Here is a 19,922-nt window from a genome sequence, read left to right as displayed (position 1 = left end):
GGATTGCCCCCTTAAGACAACTAAGATAATGACGATGACGACTACTGCATTTCAAATGTTCAAAGTGCTTTGCATACCTTATGTCAGCAGTGTTTGTAACAAATGTGAAAGGTAGGCCAGTACAATTTTCCTCATGTCAAGTCTGCTTTTATTGCCATAAATTGGTCTCTTGCATCCTGATTTTTGTCTTCCCTCTGTCTTGCCTGAGGCTGGCTTTGCTTGCTTTCCTTGAGCAGTGTGAAGATTGCTAATTAACCCAGAATTGAGCCGTAACTTTGTTAATCAGGGGATCAGGAGAACCAATTTCTCTGTGCAACTGTTAGAAGGGACATCTTTCCTCCCCCCGTTTTTTTTTTCCTCATAGGATGAGCAGCTGGAGTCAGTGCAGTAGTGGGAAAGGTCTCCCAGTATCTCATCCAGCTAATGGGAGAGGCAATCCAGATGGGCACATGGCCTCTCTCTCAGCCTGACTTCTCACTACTTGAGCACAACACCGCATGCAGTGGAAAGGGATATCACAAAGGGAGCATGTACTGATCGACAAGCTAATAGAAAAACCTTGTCAATCAGTACAAGCTCTCCTTCAAATTCCTCTGTATGGGGAAAGGGCCTTAGCTCAGAGAACTACCTTTGCATGCAAATCATCTCCTGTTCCATCCTTGGCAACACCAATTGAAAGGATGTCAGGTAGTACCGCTAGAAAGACCTCACTGCCTGAGACCTGGGGAAGTTGCTGCCATTCTAAGCAGATAGCACTACTGGGTTAGATGGGCCAACAGTCTGACCACATAAAGTAGTTTATTGTGTTCAGGAAAGAACATGCTGTTTCCACTAGATACTGACCTAATCTCTTTCCTAGCGCTTTACCCATAGGATGGCAAAACGGAGATTTCCCCTTGGCTCAGAATGCAGGAGATTCCCTGGGGCCCTTTTCCCTAAGGAGCCTCCTTAGTTCAAGCATCAAAGTCCTTGATCACCTGTTCTCTTGTGCGTCAGCTGCTCCTCTCCCTCTCTTGTCTCTCCACTTTACTGGAAAATAAATTAGCAGACTAATTAGATGATTTAAGCAGCCAGCAGTTGCTTCCTGCCACAACTCCAGCTGAATACAAGATGATCACAGCAGTTAAAAGTATCCACTTGGGACTCCAGAATTGCCCAAGTTAATTTGCCTGCTTCACTTGGGGCAAGTCACTGGGCCACTTCCGATTTTCTGCAAGATGTGGCTGCGTGAAGATATAGTGGCAAAAGGAATGCGGATGTTCCTTTTTTTTCTGCAGAAAATGCGGGGAGCTGTAAGTTTACATCCAAAGGTTTGCTCCAACTTCCTTTTATCAAAACAGCGGCTAGGAATATTACTTCCCCATGTTTTCAGAGATCTTAAGCCAGAGTAGAGAATGTGATGTTCAATCTTAACACGGGAAGCAGCTCTTAACTGATCGCCATGAAGGAAAGCATATGTTATCATTCTGAAGTACAACAAGAGTATCATTTTGGTAAAAATAGATGGACTGAGGAGCAGTCATTTGCTTCCCAGCCTGTACTGATGGCAAATGAATATTCTTGCCATGATCCAGCTCTAGACACACTCAGCTAGTGGCCCAGAGATGGGGATGTGTGTCTCCATCTACAACAACAGAAGTGTGTTTTGTGTACAGTTGCTTCTTTGTGCACCGTTCCCCTGTGCCAGTCTGGGACCTTTATCTCCCTAAGAAGGGATGGTATCTGCAGTTTTTCTTACACAGCGATTATCTGTGTAATACAAAGCAGCCCTTGGTCAAAGGTTTTTTTAAGCCACAGATGACATTTTTTAAGGCCAGCCTCAGTTTTATTGGAAATCAGGTATCTCGAGTGATATTTCTGCCTTCTGAAAAACCGTGCCATGATGCTGTGATTCTTGGAATATTTCACTAAAGCAAGGGGGGGGGGTACTCATAACAATTAGCATGAAGTCCACCTGTTTCTTGCCCTTTATGCCATATTAATCCCAACCTTCATTTCTAGTAGCACTAAAGAGCCAGCACAAAGCAAACTTACCCTGTTGTTTAGGTACTCTCTGCCTTGGTTTATCTCTGCCACATTTCCCCATTTGTAAAATGAGGATTTCTCTGTCTCCCTGGAATGCTCCAACATGCTGTGAGTGCTAGGTATTAAATGAACAGTAACCTAATTTTTTATTTTTTTATTTATTACATTTATAACCCACCTTTCCTCTAAGGAGCTCAAGGTGGCATCCCCTCCCCTTTTTATCTGCACAACAACCCTGAGAGACTGTGACTGACCCAGTGTCATCCAGTGAGCTCCATGACTGAGTGGAGAATTGAACACTGGTATTCCAGGCCCTAGTTCAGCATTCTAACCACTATACTACATGTACTGGTTAGTGTCTCTAAAGCCTTGGTCAGCAACCAATTTTATTGGGGGCCCACTATGATGAAGGGATGCAGAACAGACAGCCAGCAAATGTAACTGCCATGGCAACCACTCTTTTCACATCCTCTCTTGCCTCTGGTTGGCAACAGGGCAATGGGTGAGTGAAGTGGTCCCCTTCAGGGGGCTGGATTTGGCTCTGGGGCTTCCAGTTGCAGGCCTCTCATCTAAAAAGATCCTTCTAATTGTTAAGGTTTCTGGGGCCCCAACCAAGAGGCGCTGCCTGTTGCTTACAGAGCCTGAAGATAGTGAAAAAATAATACGCAGCTGTCTCTCTTGCTTCATTCTGTTGGAGAGCAGGGAAGTGGCAGCATTTTTCAAGCCTCCAGTCAAATCCCCTTGCTTACCGAGGTGAACATTTTGAGCAGTTGTTGAAGAGTCTTGTCATTCATTATTGGTGGTCTTTTCTCTCTCTGGGTGTGTGTGTTTCAGATGGATAACCTGGAGGAGAAGCTGTGCCGGTGTAGAGAGAGCTTGGAAGAGTTGGATCTTAAGCTACGGAGAGAAGAACTGACTCCTGAGGGAAGGTACAAGTGGGAATTCAGAGAGCTCTCATTCAAGTTTTGTCAAACTGCAAGCTTCCGTTGCTCATGCAAACCACTGGTGGGCTACGTTTGTTGATTGTAAACAGATCTGGACAGAGCAGAGATTTAATGAGCTCCCTCGGCTGCAGTTTGCTCTGAAAAGGAGACAATTTTGAATGGGGGAAGCGGAATGAGAGCCAAACTAAATTCTTCCCTTTGTTTCTTTTTTTTTCTGGCATAGCCTGTGCAAATGCACTCTGAGCCCTAATATGTTTTTAATTTCTCACCATTCCCTGATGCATTCTCTTTTTTGGGCTCTCCTTCTGGTGCTTTGATGTTTCCCTCCCATTAATATCTGAAGAGTAAAGTTGGCTGGGAGACAGAGGCTTTGTGGGGGGTGGGGAGGGAGCAAAGACAGGTCTCCCACCTCTGAGCGGAAAGGACAAAAGGTATAAAAAAAAATAAACCAGGAGAGGAAATCAGTTATAGAGAAAGAAGTGAACACAGAAGGAGCAGGAAGTGGTGGCAAAAGAAGCAGGTAATATTTTTTCAGTAAGAGGGTACAAATTCAGTGTGCAAGGGGAAGGGGAAAAGAAATGACAGGCGATGAGTAAAACACCTGAGAGGCATATGGAGGGGGAAGAAAAGATATAAAATAAAAAGTGTTTTCTACTTGGAGCAGGGGTGAGGAGCCACTTTTAACTGGAGGGCAGCATCCAAAAGTGGCCAACCCTCACTGGGCCACTTTGATAGGTGAGTGGGTTGGCATCATATGATGTCAGGTTTTTCCTGTCAGGCACAGGAAACTTGAAGCCATAGCTGCAAATAATGCATTGGAAACATCCTCTAAGTTTTAAAGTGTGCTCCTGATTTTTCCTCTACAGCTGTGACTTGAACTTTCCTACATCTGAGGTCATCTGATAGTAGGTGTGGGAAGGGTGGATATGGTGTGCTCCAAATGGCCTAGGTGACCAAATCCAGAGGCCTGGCAGGTGTACTTAGGCCTGTGGGCCAGAGATTCTCCACCACTCAGTTAGAGTTCTGGATCAGCAAATGAGGAGATTGAGTCAAAATATCTCCAGAGCTAATGCCTATACTTAGTTCAAGGAAAACCAAATTATGAAACTTCTTGATGCAAGGAAATCACTGTTGCAAAGAATTTGGAAATTTCCAAAGAGGGTTTAGGTAACAGTAAAAAAAATGGTCAGTAATTGCTGATTTTTGCCAATGTCTGCTTCCATGCACCATCATTTTGTGACTGGCTTTGCCCCGGCATTACTATTTTGTGATTGGTGGGACTCAGTAATTTTCAGCCCTGTCAAGTGGACCCTGTGGGGGCTGGGGGGAAAGGGACAGAAAGTTTGTTAATTCCTGAATTACTTCATTTCAGCTGACCACCTGCTTCCCAGAAAGGCCACATTTTGCAGCATCACCTGGGTTTTAGCTCCTCCAAATGAAATACTAGTATCATTCACAAAATCTATAGTTAATAGAATATGTATATTGCACCAAACTTCATGCTAAATGCTGCACAGAACAGAGCTACAGTTTCCAGAGTTCCCTGGGAAGGATTGAATTTTAAACCACTCCGAGGGGAATAGGGGTTTCCTGACAACAATCAGCACCCTTAAACTACGGTTCCCAGGATTTTGGGGGGAAAGCCATAACTGCTTAAAATGGTGTAATACTGTTTTAAAGGTATGGGGCCATAGGGAGGGAATTGATTCGTTTAGTTGCTTATGAATATATTGCTAGGCATTTGGTTCCATTTCATTCTAATTCTCACAACCCCCATTGCCATTTTTCCAGTCCTCCCCACCCCCATAATAGCTCTTCAGTAGCTGCTTTAGTATTGGCTAGGTTTGTTCCCCCCACCCCACCTCCAAAAGAGGCTGATGTCTGTTTCCTCATTGGATGTATTTCTAAGAGTCATTCTGTGTTTGCCTTTCCCATGTTAACATATCCTCTGCTCTTCCCTTAATTCGCTCTGCAGTCTGGTTTGGCTCTATTTGCACCCTGACTGCTGCTTTACTCTCTGGGGGAAACAAACCCTATTACGCTCACTGCCTTGCCCAACTAAACCACAGAGCTTGTTCGGAACCGGCAGGTAATTTGCTGGTGCGTGTTTATTTCTAGCCGCACTGAGGCCACAGTGTCTTCTCTGCTGTAACAGAAACTTTGCTGCAGGCGCTGCTTGCAGGAGAATTGTTTTGTTCTTATGCTTTAAACTATGGATTAATTAATCATCTTGCTTGGCTAACAATGCAAGCTTCAGATTTTTTCCCTTCCTTAGGAAATGTCCTGTGGAAAAGCAGTGCAGCTGTTCAGCAAGGCCTTCTACTAGACTGGGGCAAGATGACCTAATGTGGTGAAACAGATGCACATGTCCCTTGAATGTTAAACTACATGTAACACTCCATACAATTTAATACAGAGTAGTGAACTCTCCATATAGGAGATATCATTGTGGGTGAAGCGACCAGGAGCCTCTGACTGAGATGAACAGAATGGGCAGAAAGGGCAAGAAAGGTTCCTAAGAGAGTTCCTCTGAGGATATCTTTTCTAATGAGGGAATGTATGTATTTAACCACTAATTTGGTAGCCATAGGCAACCAAGAATTGCATGCAGACAAGTGCACAGGCTAACAGAGGAATGGGGCACTCTGTTCCTCTTCTACACCCAGCACAGAAATGCAGCTCTCTGTCCCTCCTCTGCCAGCCCTCAGCAGAATAGTAGCTTTTGTGGGTTTATTTACAAGGCTGATGTAAGTCCCCACCTACTCTGTTTGTTTTAGAACCCTGTGGAAGGGAGCTGATTTAAGAATAACTGTCACAAACAGCAGATCAGGTAAATAATGTCTGTAGTATATCGAGGCTGGGCAGACAGATCAAAATCTACTGGTAGGTCTCTCTGTGATTTGCAGATCAGCAAGGGTTTCCAATTCTCAACTGTCTAACAACAGCAACAATGAACAAGTTTTTTCCTCAGGATAGGGTTGATGAAAAAGAACAACTGGAGGAAAATCAGGAGTGTTGCTTTTTTGTATGGAAGAGTTAATGAGTTAGGTTGTTGTACTGATCACAAATTTCTGGGCTGATCATGTGCTCAGATGCACCTTGTTCCTCAATTCTTACTATGTCTGCCTACCTGAGCCACTATATGGCACGTTGGTCCAGCTGATGGAACATCAAGGTTCTAGCAAAAAAAAAAAAAAGTCCCACAAGCCTGATGTCTGTCCACCCTGGAGTTTACCACTTGAATGTCATGTCTGAATGTGCCTACATGCAAAACAAAGGAAGTTAAGATTAGGCTGGAACTGTTCTCCTTGCCATGTCAGCTTTTGCATGATGGAGCATTCAGTCATGAGTGCCCATCCATAGTAGTACAGTCCAGACATAGGTTTGCCACCTCATCTGCTGTTTGTGACGATTACTCATACCTTTATCTGGGTGCCAGAGGACCTGCTCAACCGGGCACGGGGAAGATTTTCTTGAACAGTACAACTTCCAGAGTATCTAAAAGTTGTATCTTTGCAGAGAGTTACTGGAGAAAGAGAAAAACCTGCTAGCAACCAAAGCTGAAAATTATGGTAAGGAACACATTACTTTTGAAACTGCTATTACAAAAGATCCACCCTAAATTTATAGGTTTATGAAAGGGAGGTATGAAATCAAAAAATTCATTCAACTGCCCTTGAGTTTGGGGGAAGTTTTTTTTAAAATAGAGAGATCATAAATGCCTTCCAAAACAGAGTTTAAGCACTCCTTGCCAGAATTTATGTATTGGAATTTATTGCAAAACTATAAATTTTGCAACTGCGATTGCACTGTATACACTCCCATTTAAACAGTGTAGCGAACTTTTCCAAAAACTAAAGATGCAGTTATTTCAGCTTAGAAAGGTAAGATGGCAGCAAAAAAAAATCAAAAGGTGCCTGTCTCCAGGCCACTGAAAAGTGGGCCTCTCAGACTGTTCTGGGTGAGCCTTCTACAGCTATGTCCCATGCTGTTCATACTTCCTTTGATTAATGCAAGCTGGGGGTGATACAGGTGATTATCATTCCTTCATGTTCATGTGTATCAGGTGTGGGGAACCTCTGCTATATCTAATTGGTCAAAACACTATATATATTCTCCAATTTTTACAACCATCTGAATTGACTGATATTATCCTGGTGTGGTGGGGTGCAGAGTGGTACAGATAAACGATGCTTGTTTGCCTAAGGTCACCTAGCAAGTGCATGGCTGAGATGAGATTTGAAGCAGGTACTTCCTGTCTCCTAGCTCAAACACCTCCCACCCCCTCTGCGCTTGCTCTAGGGGAGAAGTTATTATTATAAACTCAAATGCAGCTTTTGCACTTACCCAGAACAGGCATCTGATATTTTTGAATGCCACAAGATGCTCTTCATTTCTTCTCCAACAAGGTGGTTTTAGTTTCAAGATTTGCTCAAATAACTAAGAATCTGCATCCTTCAAAGAGTGATGAGAGAATGTTCCTTTAATGAAGCCTTATAAATCAAGGCTAGTAACCTTCCTTGGTAAGACAGACTACAAGTTGTACCTTCAGACACAAGGAGGCCAAACCATATTCATCCCAAAGAAATCCTGCATTGTTTGTTTTTTGCTAACAGGAATGCAAAATAATTTGTCACAACGTGACAGTTCTCTTGTTCATCAAGAGATCTTTCAGTTACCTGATTCTGGAGGCTTGGCTAATAAATATTAAATAATTCTGCAGGCCTTCACTTGTTTGGCATATACAAGAGTTAACAACTTTGGAATTGCCAGGCTTCCAAGTTCTCGGTATCCCCTGATGAGAAAGTAAAGGTTGCTTACACGCCTGTTAAACATGTTGCGCATGCAACACAGAATAACATGAAAATGATGCTTGAGAAGTTTGAGTTCTCAATTTGCGGGAGAATTTTCTTTTTCTGGGAGTTCTGAAGAATGGGAGTATATGGCAGAGTGTGGAGCTAGAGAGCTTGGCTAAAGCCTTTAGGTAAGGAGGCTCTAACTATTTAGCAGGGCAGTGGAAGTGACTGTTTATTTCAGACTGTGGCTTAAACCTTGCCTCATGTGGGTATATACATGGTCTAGCATCTTGGGGCAAAGAGGTGACTGACGGACAAGAGTTCCTACAATGAGTCATAGAGAGCAGCAGGTGGGGCAAGGGTAAAATTAATAATAAAAAGTCTAATTTTGGCACACAAAATCACAAGGGTGCCCGCATGAACTAAAGCATTGATGCCAAGGAATGCAGTTATTAGTTGCTTAATGGAGGCAATCAGAATATCTTTTTCCCTCTTATTTGTCTCCATAGCAGGAAAACTCAATTTTCTTCAGAATTCTGTGATCGCATTTCCCCAATTTATTCCTCAAGTACACACATCCATAGAATTTCAAATTGCTATGTATACCATGGCTGCACCAGAAGAGGCTACTGCCCATTTAGCGCAGCCGCTGAGTGACATACTTCTTCCTTGCGTATTTTTTTTAAATTAATGCTTTCATGTTTTTTTTTCTGGCTAGTTTGCCAGACTGGGACAGTCAGGAATGCTCAGTCTTCTTCACCACACTTCAACTGTGCCACGTTGCAAACTTTGCTCTATGGTTCTCCTAAAGGAAAGTTGTAGATAGGAAGCCCCCGTTCCAGCAAGACTACTACTTCCCTTCCCCTCATGCACACAATGCAATACCATACTACCAGCCTTGATTGAGTACTAGTTCAATGTTCACTCTTTTGCCTGCTCTCTGAAAAGGCCCTGATAATTACTTTATTAGCTCGCTATCTAGATTATGCTGCCACCTATTGGATTATTGTAAATATCATATACACCAGCAATGTCTTCTACCTTCTGGATTTGAAAATGAACCTCTATCATAAAGTCACTTCACACCTTACATTGCACAAAACTGTACACCTAAAAGGCTGGAAGTGGCACATGTACATTTGCAAATAGGTGTAGTAGCACGCAAGTAAACGTATCAGGGAGCTATAATTGGCTGCAGCTAATCCCTGTTTATATTCTAAGGGAAACCCAGGCTTGGCAATGTGTAAAATAACCCCAGGCATTAGAAAGAATAGACTGGGATCAGGGAGCCTGGGTTGTTCCACTATTATCCATGATATATGTGTCAGGCATCTAAAAACCTCAGAGGGGAAAAAATCAGCCTCCCTAAAATAGACTAGTTCAACAGTGAAAAGTTTATCTTAATGTCTAATCTAAAATGTCTTCCTGCCATAATTTATCCTAGGTTTATAGTCAACATTCAGGGTTTGCAAAAGGGGCTGTGAGCCATCTTGTTGCAGGGAGGAGTGTCTTATAATAGCATCATCACTGCAGTGAGAACTACCTTCCAGCAAAGAGCTAAAGACCTTTTTGCCCCTGTTTAAATGCACTGGGCTCATCTGGGTTAAAGCCACCTCTCTAGGGAGCTAGCAAATACAAAGGGACATCCACCTAAGCTGTCATATTAACACCTAAAACTTCCCATTAAAATTATACTCCTCTGGAAGTTGCATGCTGAGCTGTGCTCTGACCTGTGCTGCCACGGCAGTCAGCAACAATGATTCTATTGTCAAATAAGCAGTGCTATAGGCTAACCTCTTCCAGGAATGACAAAAGCACTGAAATTGTCTCTGAATAGACTTGATGGCTGTATAGCAGCACAAGACTGGTATATAAAAGCAGCTACAGTACAGCTATTAAATAGACTTTCAATTCATCTTGAGCTAGCTTTATTACATTTATACCCCACCCTTTCTTCCAGGAATGTAGGGGGAAAATACATAAGGTCATCCCACTTTATCCTCACAACAATCCTGTAAGGTTAGGATGAGATGCCCAACACTGATTGGGTCCTCATATCTGGGAAATGGCTAAGCTTATCAGCCTTGCCGAGAATACACAACAGCTGCTTCTGAATGATTAGCAAGGGAGTACACACCTCTTTGAAAGTATCTGAGCTGGCAATCAACATAAATGACCATGAAAAGACTCCTTTCTGTAATGAGCAAGGAAATAGACAGGCTGGTCCCAAATAAAAAAAGCATAGATCCTACACCAGGAGATGTGGGGCCATATTACCTCACAGGCAACCTTCCAGGGCTGCATGCTACTGATGGGATGGGGCCAGAGACAAAATAGGGTGGAACAATGGATGCAACATGCCCACTATGCCATTGTGAAAGGTTTCCACACACACTCTTCCATGCAGGTAAGCCAGAGGCATTATTACAGTTCAGGGGCTCACTCCCCCTAAGACACTTGAGCAGGGCCAGTAAGAAGCATGGTCTAGGGAGAATCCACACAGCCACCTAGCAAGGCTGCATTCAGGCTCTGGGCCTGAGGTTTCCCATCAGTGTCTCATATACTGTAATTCAAACGAGCTACACAGTTAAGTGACATTCCTGCCCACCTATACAAATTCCCTTTGAGATGACGGGTTTGCTTTGGCTCAAGACATTAAATGACACACAGGTAGATGATGTAAAATATTTGTGTTTTTCAGTGAGGCTAGAGCAGATGTCACCATTTCTTTATTTGTTAGCATAACGTAGCAAAACTTGAGTTACACAGAGCTCTTCTGCAGGCAGGCTTTTTAAGGCTTAAAACTAAAGGCTTGATAATGATCTTAATTGGAATCTAAAAAAATTTCTGGACATCTTATCAGCGTATTATCCTACCTCCTAAGCAGCTGGACTAACAAAAGGTTACATTTCAAACGTCTGGGATCCTAATTCAATGAGTGTGCTGCTAAGAAACATATATTGTATTCTCACATGCCAAAGCAATCCCACCACCATCATCCTCTTCCAATTATTCTATGGGTTAAATTAAACCACCTACTTTCTTTTTTCTGCTCTCCAAATTATCTAGAAAAGCAGTAAGCAGAAGCCAAATGTGAAAGTCACATGTGAAAGTTCCCCCTCCTACCCCCAGTAAAATTTTTATTCCGCCTTCGTAAAACAGTATGAAAACTTAAGGCAGACACAGAATGAAAGCCCAGACAATATAATAAGGCCTCTAGACCCTGACTTGACCATCATTTATGTCTGTTATTCATATATTTCAGGCCCCATAATGTACTTATTTTGTTTGAAAAAGTTATCCATCTGCAAAGCATGCAGCAGAAAGAGGGCGTATAGAGAAATGCAACCACATTCCAAAGGAAAGTTGAAGGCAATAGCCTAAAGAACATTAAAAGGCTTATATGCTGCCAGTTCCATGGCAGTAGAGGCACTAGAAGAAATGGAATATGCCTATCTTAGTTGACTGGCTGTCCAGGACTGTTTTAGACCTCTCTCAATGCCCTATTCTGTCAGACTTACTAATATGGTAACAAGTTTAAGCAAGAAAGCTTGATTTTCCAAAAACAGAGTGTTTTATTTTGAGATGAAAGTAGCATCCTTTTTTGTCTTTCAGAGAAAGAACTGAAAGTGCTTCGCCAGGAAAATCGCAAGAATGCAGCACTCTCAGTAGCTCTTGTGCTGTTGGTTGTCGTTATTTACACTTGCTGGACAATGTAACAGCTTTTGCTGAGATCTCCTAATGACTTGACTGCGATAACCTCTTCCTCTCCCTCACCAGACTGTCTCGAGGGTGTGATCAGCTTTCCAAGCCAGTGCTGTCAAGACACCTTCAAATCATAATAGCCTAGACAATCCTTGCCGTTGACGCCTGAAGAAAATTAACACAGCATAAGCTGTTTGGGAGAAGAGGCTAAAGTTTGGTTGGAGCCCTCCTGTTATTCTGTGGTGAATGCTCTGTAATGTCTCGATTTTCCTGTTCTTAAGAAGCCACCTGTGTGTAATCAACCCTTCACATTGTTCCAGCATCTCAGGCATTTTGAAGATGAAATCCTCTTCTTTGCCACAACCCTATTCAGAAGATACAAAGCCTCTCCAGGCTTCCTCTATTCCCATTTCCATAGTCCTGAACACCTTTTTCTCCTGCTGCTCAGGAGCATAGGTGGAGCAACCTTGAAGGGCACAGGACAGGAGAATTTCCTGGGGGTGGCAGGGAGCAAGTTGACCAATTCCATAATTTGAATGTTGTCGTTATGCATGGAAGTGGATCCAATTTCTGCCTCCCTGCTGTGACTGCCTAAGAAATAAATGTGCCAAGTAGGAAGGCTGTGTTGGTTTATTTGTGTAATGGGACTCTTAGAACAGCCCACCTTCTGCAGAACAAAATGAGCTTGGTAATAAATTCTGATAATGGTTGTAAGGTGGGCACACGTGTCAGGCAGGTTTCCATAGCTGAATAGAACTGCATTCTCATAGAAGTCAACAACATTCACATACTGGCAGAGACTTATGTCAGGATCTTATTTAAACTCAGAGAGATGAGACAAGATGAGCACATCTCAGTCTCTGTCACTATTTCTTTATGAAATGTTCAAGCCAGATCAGGTTTTTTCGTCCTTAGGTTGGTGTGTGTACAGCAGAGCTCTGGGAAATTCATCTAAGCCAAGAACAAAGCAAATTTCTGAATTATAAGGATTGTATTGGCAATGCACAGACAAAAAGGGAAGAGGAACATACACAAAAGATACACAGCTTCACAGAACACATTAAACATTCCTTTCAACAAGGTATTTCTGACCTTTCCCCATGGACTGGTAAGAGAACAGGCAATAGCAGGTTGAATTATCCACAAGAGCAGACCCAATCTTTCGAATGCACCTCCATGGTAAGGGCATTTCTGCTCTGAACTATCAAAGTGAGACTATTCTCCAATACTGGAATTAAGCTATTACAATTTTCATTAGGGTCAGGCATACAGCCTTTAAACAGTTATTTTGCAATGCCTGGAAAAGCTGGAGACTCAAAGTATAGTTTGAATGGAAGAAACTTGACCCCAAGATGGCATTAGCATAAAAAGACATTACCTGTCCCATGGCAATAGAAAAATAGTTGTAGCATAGGTGAATTAAGTGAGGATAGACGTTTCTGAAATCACTGTATCCCCCCAGTACACATCCTGCCTCTACTGACTGCCATGAAATAATGCAGACTAAAATCAGAGGAAGCCTGGTCTTATGATAGTACCTTATTTCTGAAATATTCTATACAAGCATGCAAGGAGGTCCTGAGCTAGGCACATGGTCCTGAGAAATCAAGAACGCCCACTGTTAATTAAAGTCAGGACCAAAAGCTATGTGTCTCATTAGTTTTATCTGCCAAATCATATTAGGCTCATGGGAGAAGACGGCTCAAACATACCATATGGCTCCTTAAAACAAATAATTTTTTTAAAACAAACACCATGAAGTTCAAATTAGAGGTGTCAGAGCTGGTTTATTCACCTTTGTCCCTTCTCATTTGAAATAAAACATCCCTTTATTAGTTGATGTCAAGCACTACCCTATGTTTTGCCCAGTCATTAAGAGAGAGAATGATCCCATACAGGGAAGGCAATTTTGATCTGAAACCTGCCCTGTTACTGCCACAGTCACCCTGAAAGCATAACCTTGGTGTTGGCACTGCACACTGGCCCTAACTGATGATCCCCCATTTTATTAAGTGGCCTCCTCTGCATGCCTGATCAATGAAATCTTCAGCCTTTGAGTTTTAAACAAAAAACTAGAACCACTATTACCATATTCCAGTAAAGGAACCTAGAAACAAGTTCCACTGACACAAAGCCTTGATTAAGCTAGGCAACTACTATGACTGTTATAAATGAAGTATGGATGTATATTAACCTTGTGGTTGAACAACATCAAGCTTGAAGGCTATACTTAAACACAAAAACAAGCACAAGATTTAAGTGCTACTTATAAGGCGGCTTATAAGGGTTTGTGTAGAATTAAAATGGGCTCTGGATTGCCTACATTGGGTGGTGATGCTTTACTTTGTACCCTCCCCACAGCTGAATTCCTGTTCTGGGTGCTTTGATATGAAGAGGGCTGAGACTTGGACGGTGCCTTCAGTTACAGAAAGTTTCACAGATTTCTCAAGACACAAACCTAGGCAACCCCCACCCCTGTTCAACACTGTCCCTTCTTGCCAACATGTGCAAATACTTCAGTGACTTACAGTGGCCAGAGCCTTTTGGTGTGTATTAATTGTTGGCTCCCATTATAAAACAGAGCAAAGATTTTCTTAGATACCAAGTCAAGTCAACAACATGGGGAATATGCAATCATGCTCTTTCAAGCTAGTCTTTTCTCAGCACGCAAAAACCCAAGTGCTGAAATATAGTTCAGAAAAGCAGAGGTTATTTTCATGGTTATCAGAGAAGACAAAAGATCCCTTCCCCAGTCATGGTTCTGTGCCTTCACTCCAGAATTTCTGATCTAAACATATAAAAGTTTTCCATGCCTATTTTAAGAATTTAAAAGGCCAAGAGAAAGTGATCTCTTTAGAAGAACGCTGGTTGTTACACAGGAAGGATCAAATCCAGGTGGTTTCCTATCTTTCAATCAATCCACATGCTTCTCAGAGGCTACCAGCCCTCCAAATTCCAAACCTCCCCAACACTGAATTAAGGAAAACCACTAGGTATGCCTCCAGCAGAGACAAAGGCAAGACATCTTTCTAGGTCTAAAACAGCCTGAGGATTTCAAAAATGGAACTGCTTGGGGTGGTCCCTTTACATTCTTGAAAGTGAAGAGTGAGAAAGAGCATAATAGACTTACTTTGCATAGAAGCATGAAATCCAGCTTTTAGCAATTACAAGTCACTGTTGGCAGTATACTTAAACCACTACAATCAAGACCTCCATTTGTCTGGCTTCTTCCCAGTAAGACACCAGCACCCAGAACTCCCTAGGCACAAGCCTAAGGAGACAAGTACTACAACAGTCAGAACATTCCAGTGAATTCACACCAGGCTCCTAATGAAGAGAGGCACCAAAAGACAAAGTGAGGCCTTTAAAAGCCCACTCTGCCCTCTGGCCACATCTCCCCCATCTTCGCAGCCACAGGGTCTCCCACTCTCACGGGTGCTACTGCAGAGCTGTGTGCACCTTCTTGTTTTCTATGCTATCTGCTACAGGAGCCCAGATGCCAGGTGTTCGTAGCACAGGTGGGAAAAGCTCTAGAAAGATATGGTGGGGGATCAATCCAGAAGAATGTCCTCTGCTCCAGGAGTCTTACCTCTGTGGTATTTGCTGGATAAACTGTCTGGAACAGATACTTATGTACAGTGCTAGCTTACAGTCCAAAGCCATTTCGCATTTGTTATGCTTTGAGTCCCCTACCACCCAATCAGGCCTTCTTGACCACAGTTTTCCTCAATGGCTCACTGTAAGTTGCTGGAAGAAACTCATTCTAATCAGCTGCTGAAGATTCCAGCGCAGACTCATTCCCTGTCCCCCAGGACCTGATGAGAGGCTGGTCATAGGGTGAGTGGACTCTGATGAAGGATAAGACAGCTTCTTTGGACAGTTTCTCCGGATCGTCCCTTTTTTGAGAATCATGCACTTTGACACCGTCCCCCCACTCCCAGAAGAGGCGACTGAAGTAGCAAATTCTGTGGGCAAAGAAGAAAAAAATCAGCACAGAAAATTGACCCGGCAGGCTGCACAAAGTTGCATATATTGTTTTTATTATATTGTTTTACTCTTGCTATGGAAGCCACTTTGAGGTCGCCTGCTGATGAAAAGCAGCATACCAATATACTAAATAAATAAGTAATTAATAAATATATAATGCCCACCGTCCAACCCTAGAAGCTGGGCAAGGGCCTCTGCTTGTGTCACTGGAAAGGCACCAAGATCAGTGCTTTTTATCAACCTTCATAAGCCACATAAAGGCTCTTTTCAAAAGCATTTAGGTAGTGTGCATGAAAATGAAATATCCAGAAGGGATTCCGAGACATCCAAATTATCTACTAAATAACCTCTAGGGATTTTTAAGCCCTGACTGAATAGCAAAGTCACTCAAATGCTGTGCACAGCTTTATACAAATTAGCACATAATTTTTGTTGTTACATTAGATTCTTTTGCAAAATCTGTAAGGTTTCGGCAAAAAATAATCCCGAGCATGATTCCCTTGTGTCTGTCCTACCGCTAGGGGTGAGTGAGGGTGAAAGAAAAGGGAGAAAGGGGCAAAATGATTTGGACTATTCCTCTGAGCTGTGGCTCTTTCCCTCCTCCACCCTCTCCTTTTTTTTTTTAAAACTGACCACACATAAACTGAGCCCAATGTAGAGTTTGCTTCACGTTCAATGGTGAAAATCAGTCTGAGGAACTGGTGGAAGTCCCGAGCCTGCCTGGCAAGAGGGACCAACTCCAAAGAAGGGAAGGCCAGTTATTTATTTTTGGATGGGGAGGGGTCAGTATGATGACTAGTAGGCTCAGATGTGGACAGAGACTTGTGCAGGACAAGAAGAGCATCCCCTCACTACTGAAAGTCCTGCAAGAAGCCTGAGTTCTGTGTCTTCAGCCCATTTTGGCTGCGCATTTTCTGTTCTTGGGCCTTTTCTGTTAATCTTCCCAGCTGCTTCCAAAGTAAATATTCAAACAGCCCACAAAGTCTTACCTTCTGTTGCTTCTAGTGACTGAATGCAGCAGACAAGATACTTCATTTATACTATGGCCATGTCTCTTATGTTTTCGCCTGTGCTGGTGTGGTTAGCATTATGGCAGAATTAGCAGGAGAGAGAAAGGATCTCTTGCCAGCTCTGAAATGGGAATGTGAATCTCATGCTGGACATGCAGTCTCCACTATCAGAAGCTAGTGTCTGTGGGTCATGTGGCATAAAAAAACCCTTTTGCTACTTCTATTCCAGTGCCTTAAGAGAAAGCCTAACTGCCACGATCTCGATCATTTCTTCAGGACCCAACAATTAAAGAACTGCCACTGCAGACACAGACACCCCAGTCAGGTCTATAAAAGGGGGTTGTTTTAACAGAAACAACCTTATTTTACCTCAAGAAAAAGCACTGACTTGAAGGGGGGAATCAATGCCTTTTGTTTGTGAAATGGGGGGGGACTCAACACACACAGAGCTGATTTTGTTTTAGACTTCTAAGGGGGTGAGGGAAATAAAATACCCTTACCAGAAGCTATAAAAGACCTTACAGGAGACTTCTGAAGGGTCCAGCAAACAGAACCGGCACAGCGGGAGCTGCAGCAAGCCTGACTGCTTGGCAAAACTTGACATTTTAGATAAAGAAGTTTAGTACAGTCAGATCTTTTTTTTTTGTTAATCCTTCTCCTGAAGCTGCTTCACTGATCAGATATCTGTTCCTGAGCTCAGGTTCTCCCTTTGTTTAAGAGTGTCATCGTACTGGAGAAAAACTGAGGAGCTAATTGCCACAGACATAGCGGCCTTCGAGTCCAACAATTACCGGCATTTAATATTCACAGCCTATTTAGCTGCACTGTTCTAACAGAGAGATATTAGCATCGTGACAAGAGAATATATCAGTGTCTAATTACAACTACATTAGAGTTCACAAATGATAATGTAATGCATCCATTATCAAAGTCGCACATAAACCTCTTCCTACTGTTTTTAGAGGCATCCTTACATTTTCTTCAGAAATGCAATGTGGGGACAGGGACAGAGAGAAGTAAATTCCTGAGTTTCTGAAAGTGAGCGACTCACTGCTTACTGCTTGCTTAGCAAGCTGACAAAAGGAAGTTCAAAGGGTTTCCACAGTTTCTCTAAAACCCCATCAGTGCAAGAGAAGTGGGAAACTAGAAGCAAGCCAGCAGGAGTTCCAAGGTCTCAGACACACTCAGACCAGATAATTAGGCTGGCTTTTTCATAGGGAAAACAGAACTCCTGAGAATGAGGCCCTCAATGTCCACACAATCCCTGTTTAAAAAGCTGTATGCCCTTCTGCTAGACCTATTTGGATAGGCTACAGTTCTTCTGTGTTATATGTAGCACATGTTATTGACTCAACTTTACATCTGGGACTTGCGATCCTGTGGGCAGCAATACAACCGCCTTTACAGATGGGGAAAGCTGCAGTTTATCGAGGGGCTAAACAAGCCGGATTACAGTCAATGGGATGGGACACTGAGGAGGGTGTGACACTGAAAGGAATTGCAAATTGCTATATTAAAACATAGTAAAGGTGAAAGACATATTCTGGAAGATTGGAGAGAAGAAACAAGCTTTTAGAAATGTGGGGGGAGGGGATTCCAAAGATAAGAAGCAATAAAAGGTAGAGAGGAGAACAGGCAGAAGGTTTAACTCTCTGGTAAGTGTTCCTGTGCAATGGGGTTAGACAGCCATCGCCTGGAGGCACCATGGAGCCCACAAAGGCCTTCAGTGGCACCCCCTGCAGGTAATCCAGAATCTGAGCTTTCTTTAAAAAAAAAAAAAGTCTCTAGTCCTCCTGGAAAAAAAGCTACAGAGCAAATGTGCAAGTATCCTTCTAAGAGATTTACGTGAAATGAGCCAGCCTGTCTGCGTCTGCATGTCACTCTTATTAGGCAATGAATGAAGTCAGAGCTGTGATTGATAAGTGAATTGTTTGGACACCAGGCAACAGGAAACCCTGAGGTTCTAAAGCGCTGCTGTTTTACTCTACCTTTTAGTGCACTTTTTCTGCTTTTTTTGTTTTGTTCTTGGAATATCCATAGTTTGCTCTTTTCCCCTAGCAACTAGGATGCATCTTTCTTGTGCCGGGTTCATCTGAGATCAGGTAGTGTCTAGAAATTATTTTCTGCAAATACTTCTGCAAATACTTCCATGTGATGACATGGAAGGTAGGAAGTGTGTGTGGGAATGTTAAAGAATCTCCCCCAAAAGGCAAATGTGAAAACTTTGCAAAGAGGCTTAGGCTTGTCACCTGCTTTGCAGGAGCCAAAGACCAGGGACTCATTAAGAATTCACTGTATAGCTAACTTACATTGTAATGGTATACAATGTCACTTAAGAAGTAAAGTCTCTTTGTGTTCAATGCAGCTTACTTTCTGGTAAATGTGTACAGTATGGCAGCCTAGGCTTTGATTTAGGGTTGGCATGGGGGGGGGGAAGAGTTCTTTTGCCTTTAATAGCTATATGATGGGCAGAAAATCAACAAATTCAACTCTTCTTGATCATTCCAGAGTGCAGGACACAGAATAATGGGCTCAAGTTACAGGAAGCCAGATTTCGGCCGAACATCAGGAAAAACTTCCTATATGTTAGAGCAGTACAATAATGGAACCAATTACCTAGGGAGGTGGTGGGCTCTCCAATACTGGAGGCATTCAAGAGGCAGCTGGACAGCCACCTGTTGGGTATGCTTTAACCTGGATTCCTTCATTAGGCAGGGGGTTGGACTCAATGGCCTTATATCCTCAACTATTCTATGATTCTAGGTCAAACCTTTCTTAGTATGGAAATACAAGTATGGGAAATGCTTAACTATGACTGCTCTCTAATTTTGTGTTATGCCACATGCTCCATGGCAGCCATTTTGTGTCTGGTGCCCTCAGCACTCAAGAGTTTGAAATGTGCTTTCTGGTCCAAACAGGTTGGCAACCCCTGCTGTGCAGGTTTAACTCACTGGAGAGAAACCAGCCCTTCTTTCCTCCACAAAGGACTTGGGAAAGGGTGGTGGTTTCTTTCATTTCCTGCTAGGCTTCTGCAGAAGGTAGTTTCTTGCACATTCTGCAGAAACTCAGTCCAAGACCAAAGATTCCTCCCTTTTCCAAGTTCTCCGCTCATGCCACGGGACATGGGAAAGCATTAGGGTCCATTAACAACTACAAGTAATGGCTTGGATAGTAAGCCACGAATATATCTGGAACAGTAATAAGGAGAAGTATAAAGGCAGAGGAAAGCAGAAAGAAGCTAGAGATTAAAGAACTTCTAAGTAAGAGGAGCTTACATTTTATACACAAAAATTAGCAGAATCACATGAACTGAAAAGAACAGAGGGGAAGCAAGGCTGAAACAGGTGGCAGAATTCATAAACTAATGACTGAAGGCTGAAACAGGAATACCAATGAGAATACAACTGCTACAGAAGAAGATTCAAGGATTTCTGAGTGAGCAAAGTTTATTTCAC

General features: G+C 42.8%; 2 protein-coding genes across 9 annotated transcripts in view; one reads left to right on the top strand and one right to left on the bottom strand.

Annotated features, from left to right (window-relative positions):
• Window positions 1-12,088, top strand: part of CCDC167 (coiled-coil domain containing 167) — a 34,753-nt gene extending 22,665 nt beyond the window's left edge. For both annotated transcript variants that reach the window (XM_061624883.1, XM_061624884.1), the window contains exons 2-4: window positions 2,860-2,954; window positions 6,489-6,541; window positions 11,381-12,088. In XM_061624883.1, coding sequence (XP_061480867.1) covers window positions 2,860-2,954; window positions 6,489-6,541; window positions 11,381-11,484 — 252 coding nt within the window. In that variant the 3' untranslated portion in view covers window positions 11,485-12,088. The remainder of the gene's footprint in view (window positions 1-2,859; window positions 2,955-6,488; window positions 6,542-11,380) is intronic.
• The window catches only part of CMTR1 (cap methyltransferase 1), a 52,073-nt gene continuing 42,654 nt past the window's right edge, over window positions 10,504-19,922 (bottom strand). For 6 of the 7 annotated variants that reach the window (XM_061624872.1, XM_061624873.1, XM_061624875.1 and 3 more), the window contains one exon: window positions 12,443-15,435. In XM_061624872.1, the coding sequence (XP_061480856.1) occupies window positions 15,234-15,435 (202 nt within the window). In that variant the 3' untranslated portion in view covers window positions 12,443-15,233. Of the gene's footprint in view, window positions 12,422-12,442; window positions 15,436-19,922 lie in introns of those variants that run through there. The other variant, XR_009762374.1, reaches the window with a different exon arrangement.

This window comes from Rhineura floridana, chromosome 4 (genome assembly GCF_030035675.1).
Source record: "Rhineura floridana isolate rRhiFlo1 chromosome 4, rRhiFlo1.hap2, whole genome shotgun sequence".
Classification (NCBI taxonomy): Eukaryota; Metazoa; Chordata; class Lepidosauria; order Squamata; family Rhineuridae; genus Rhineura; species Rhineura floridana.
This window is presented reverse-complemented; position numbering and strand designations above follow the sequence as displayed.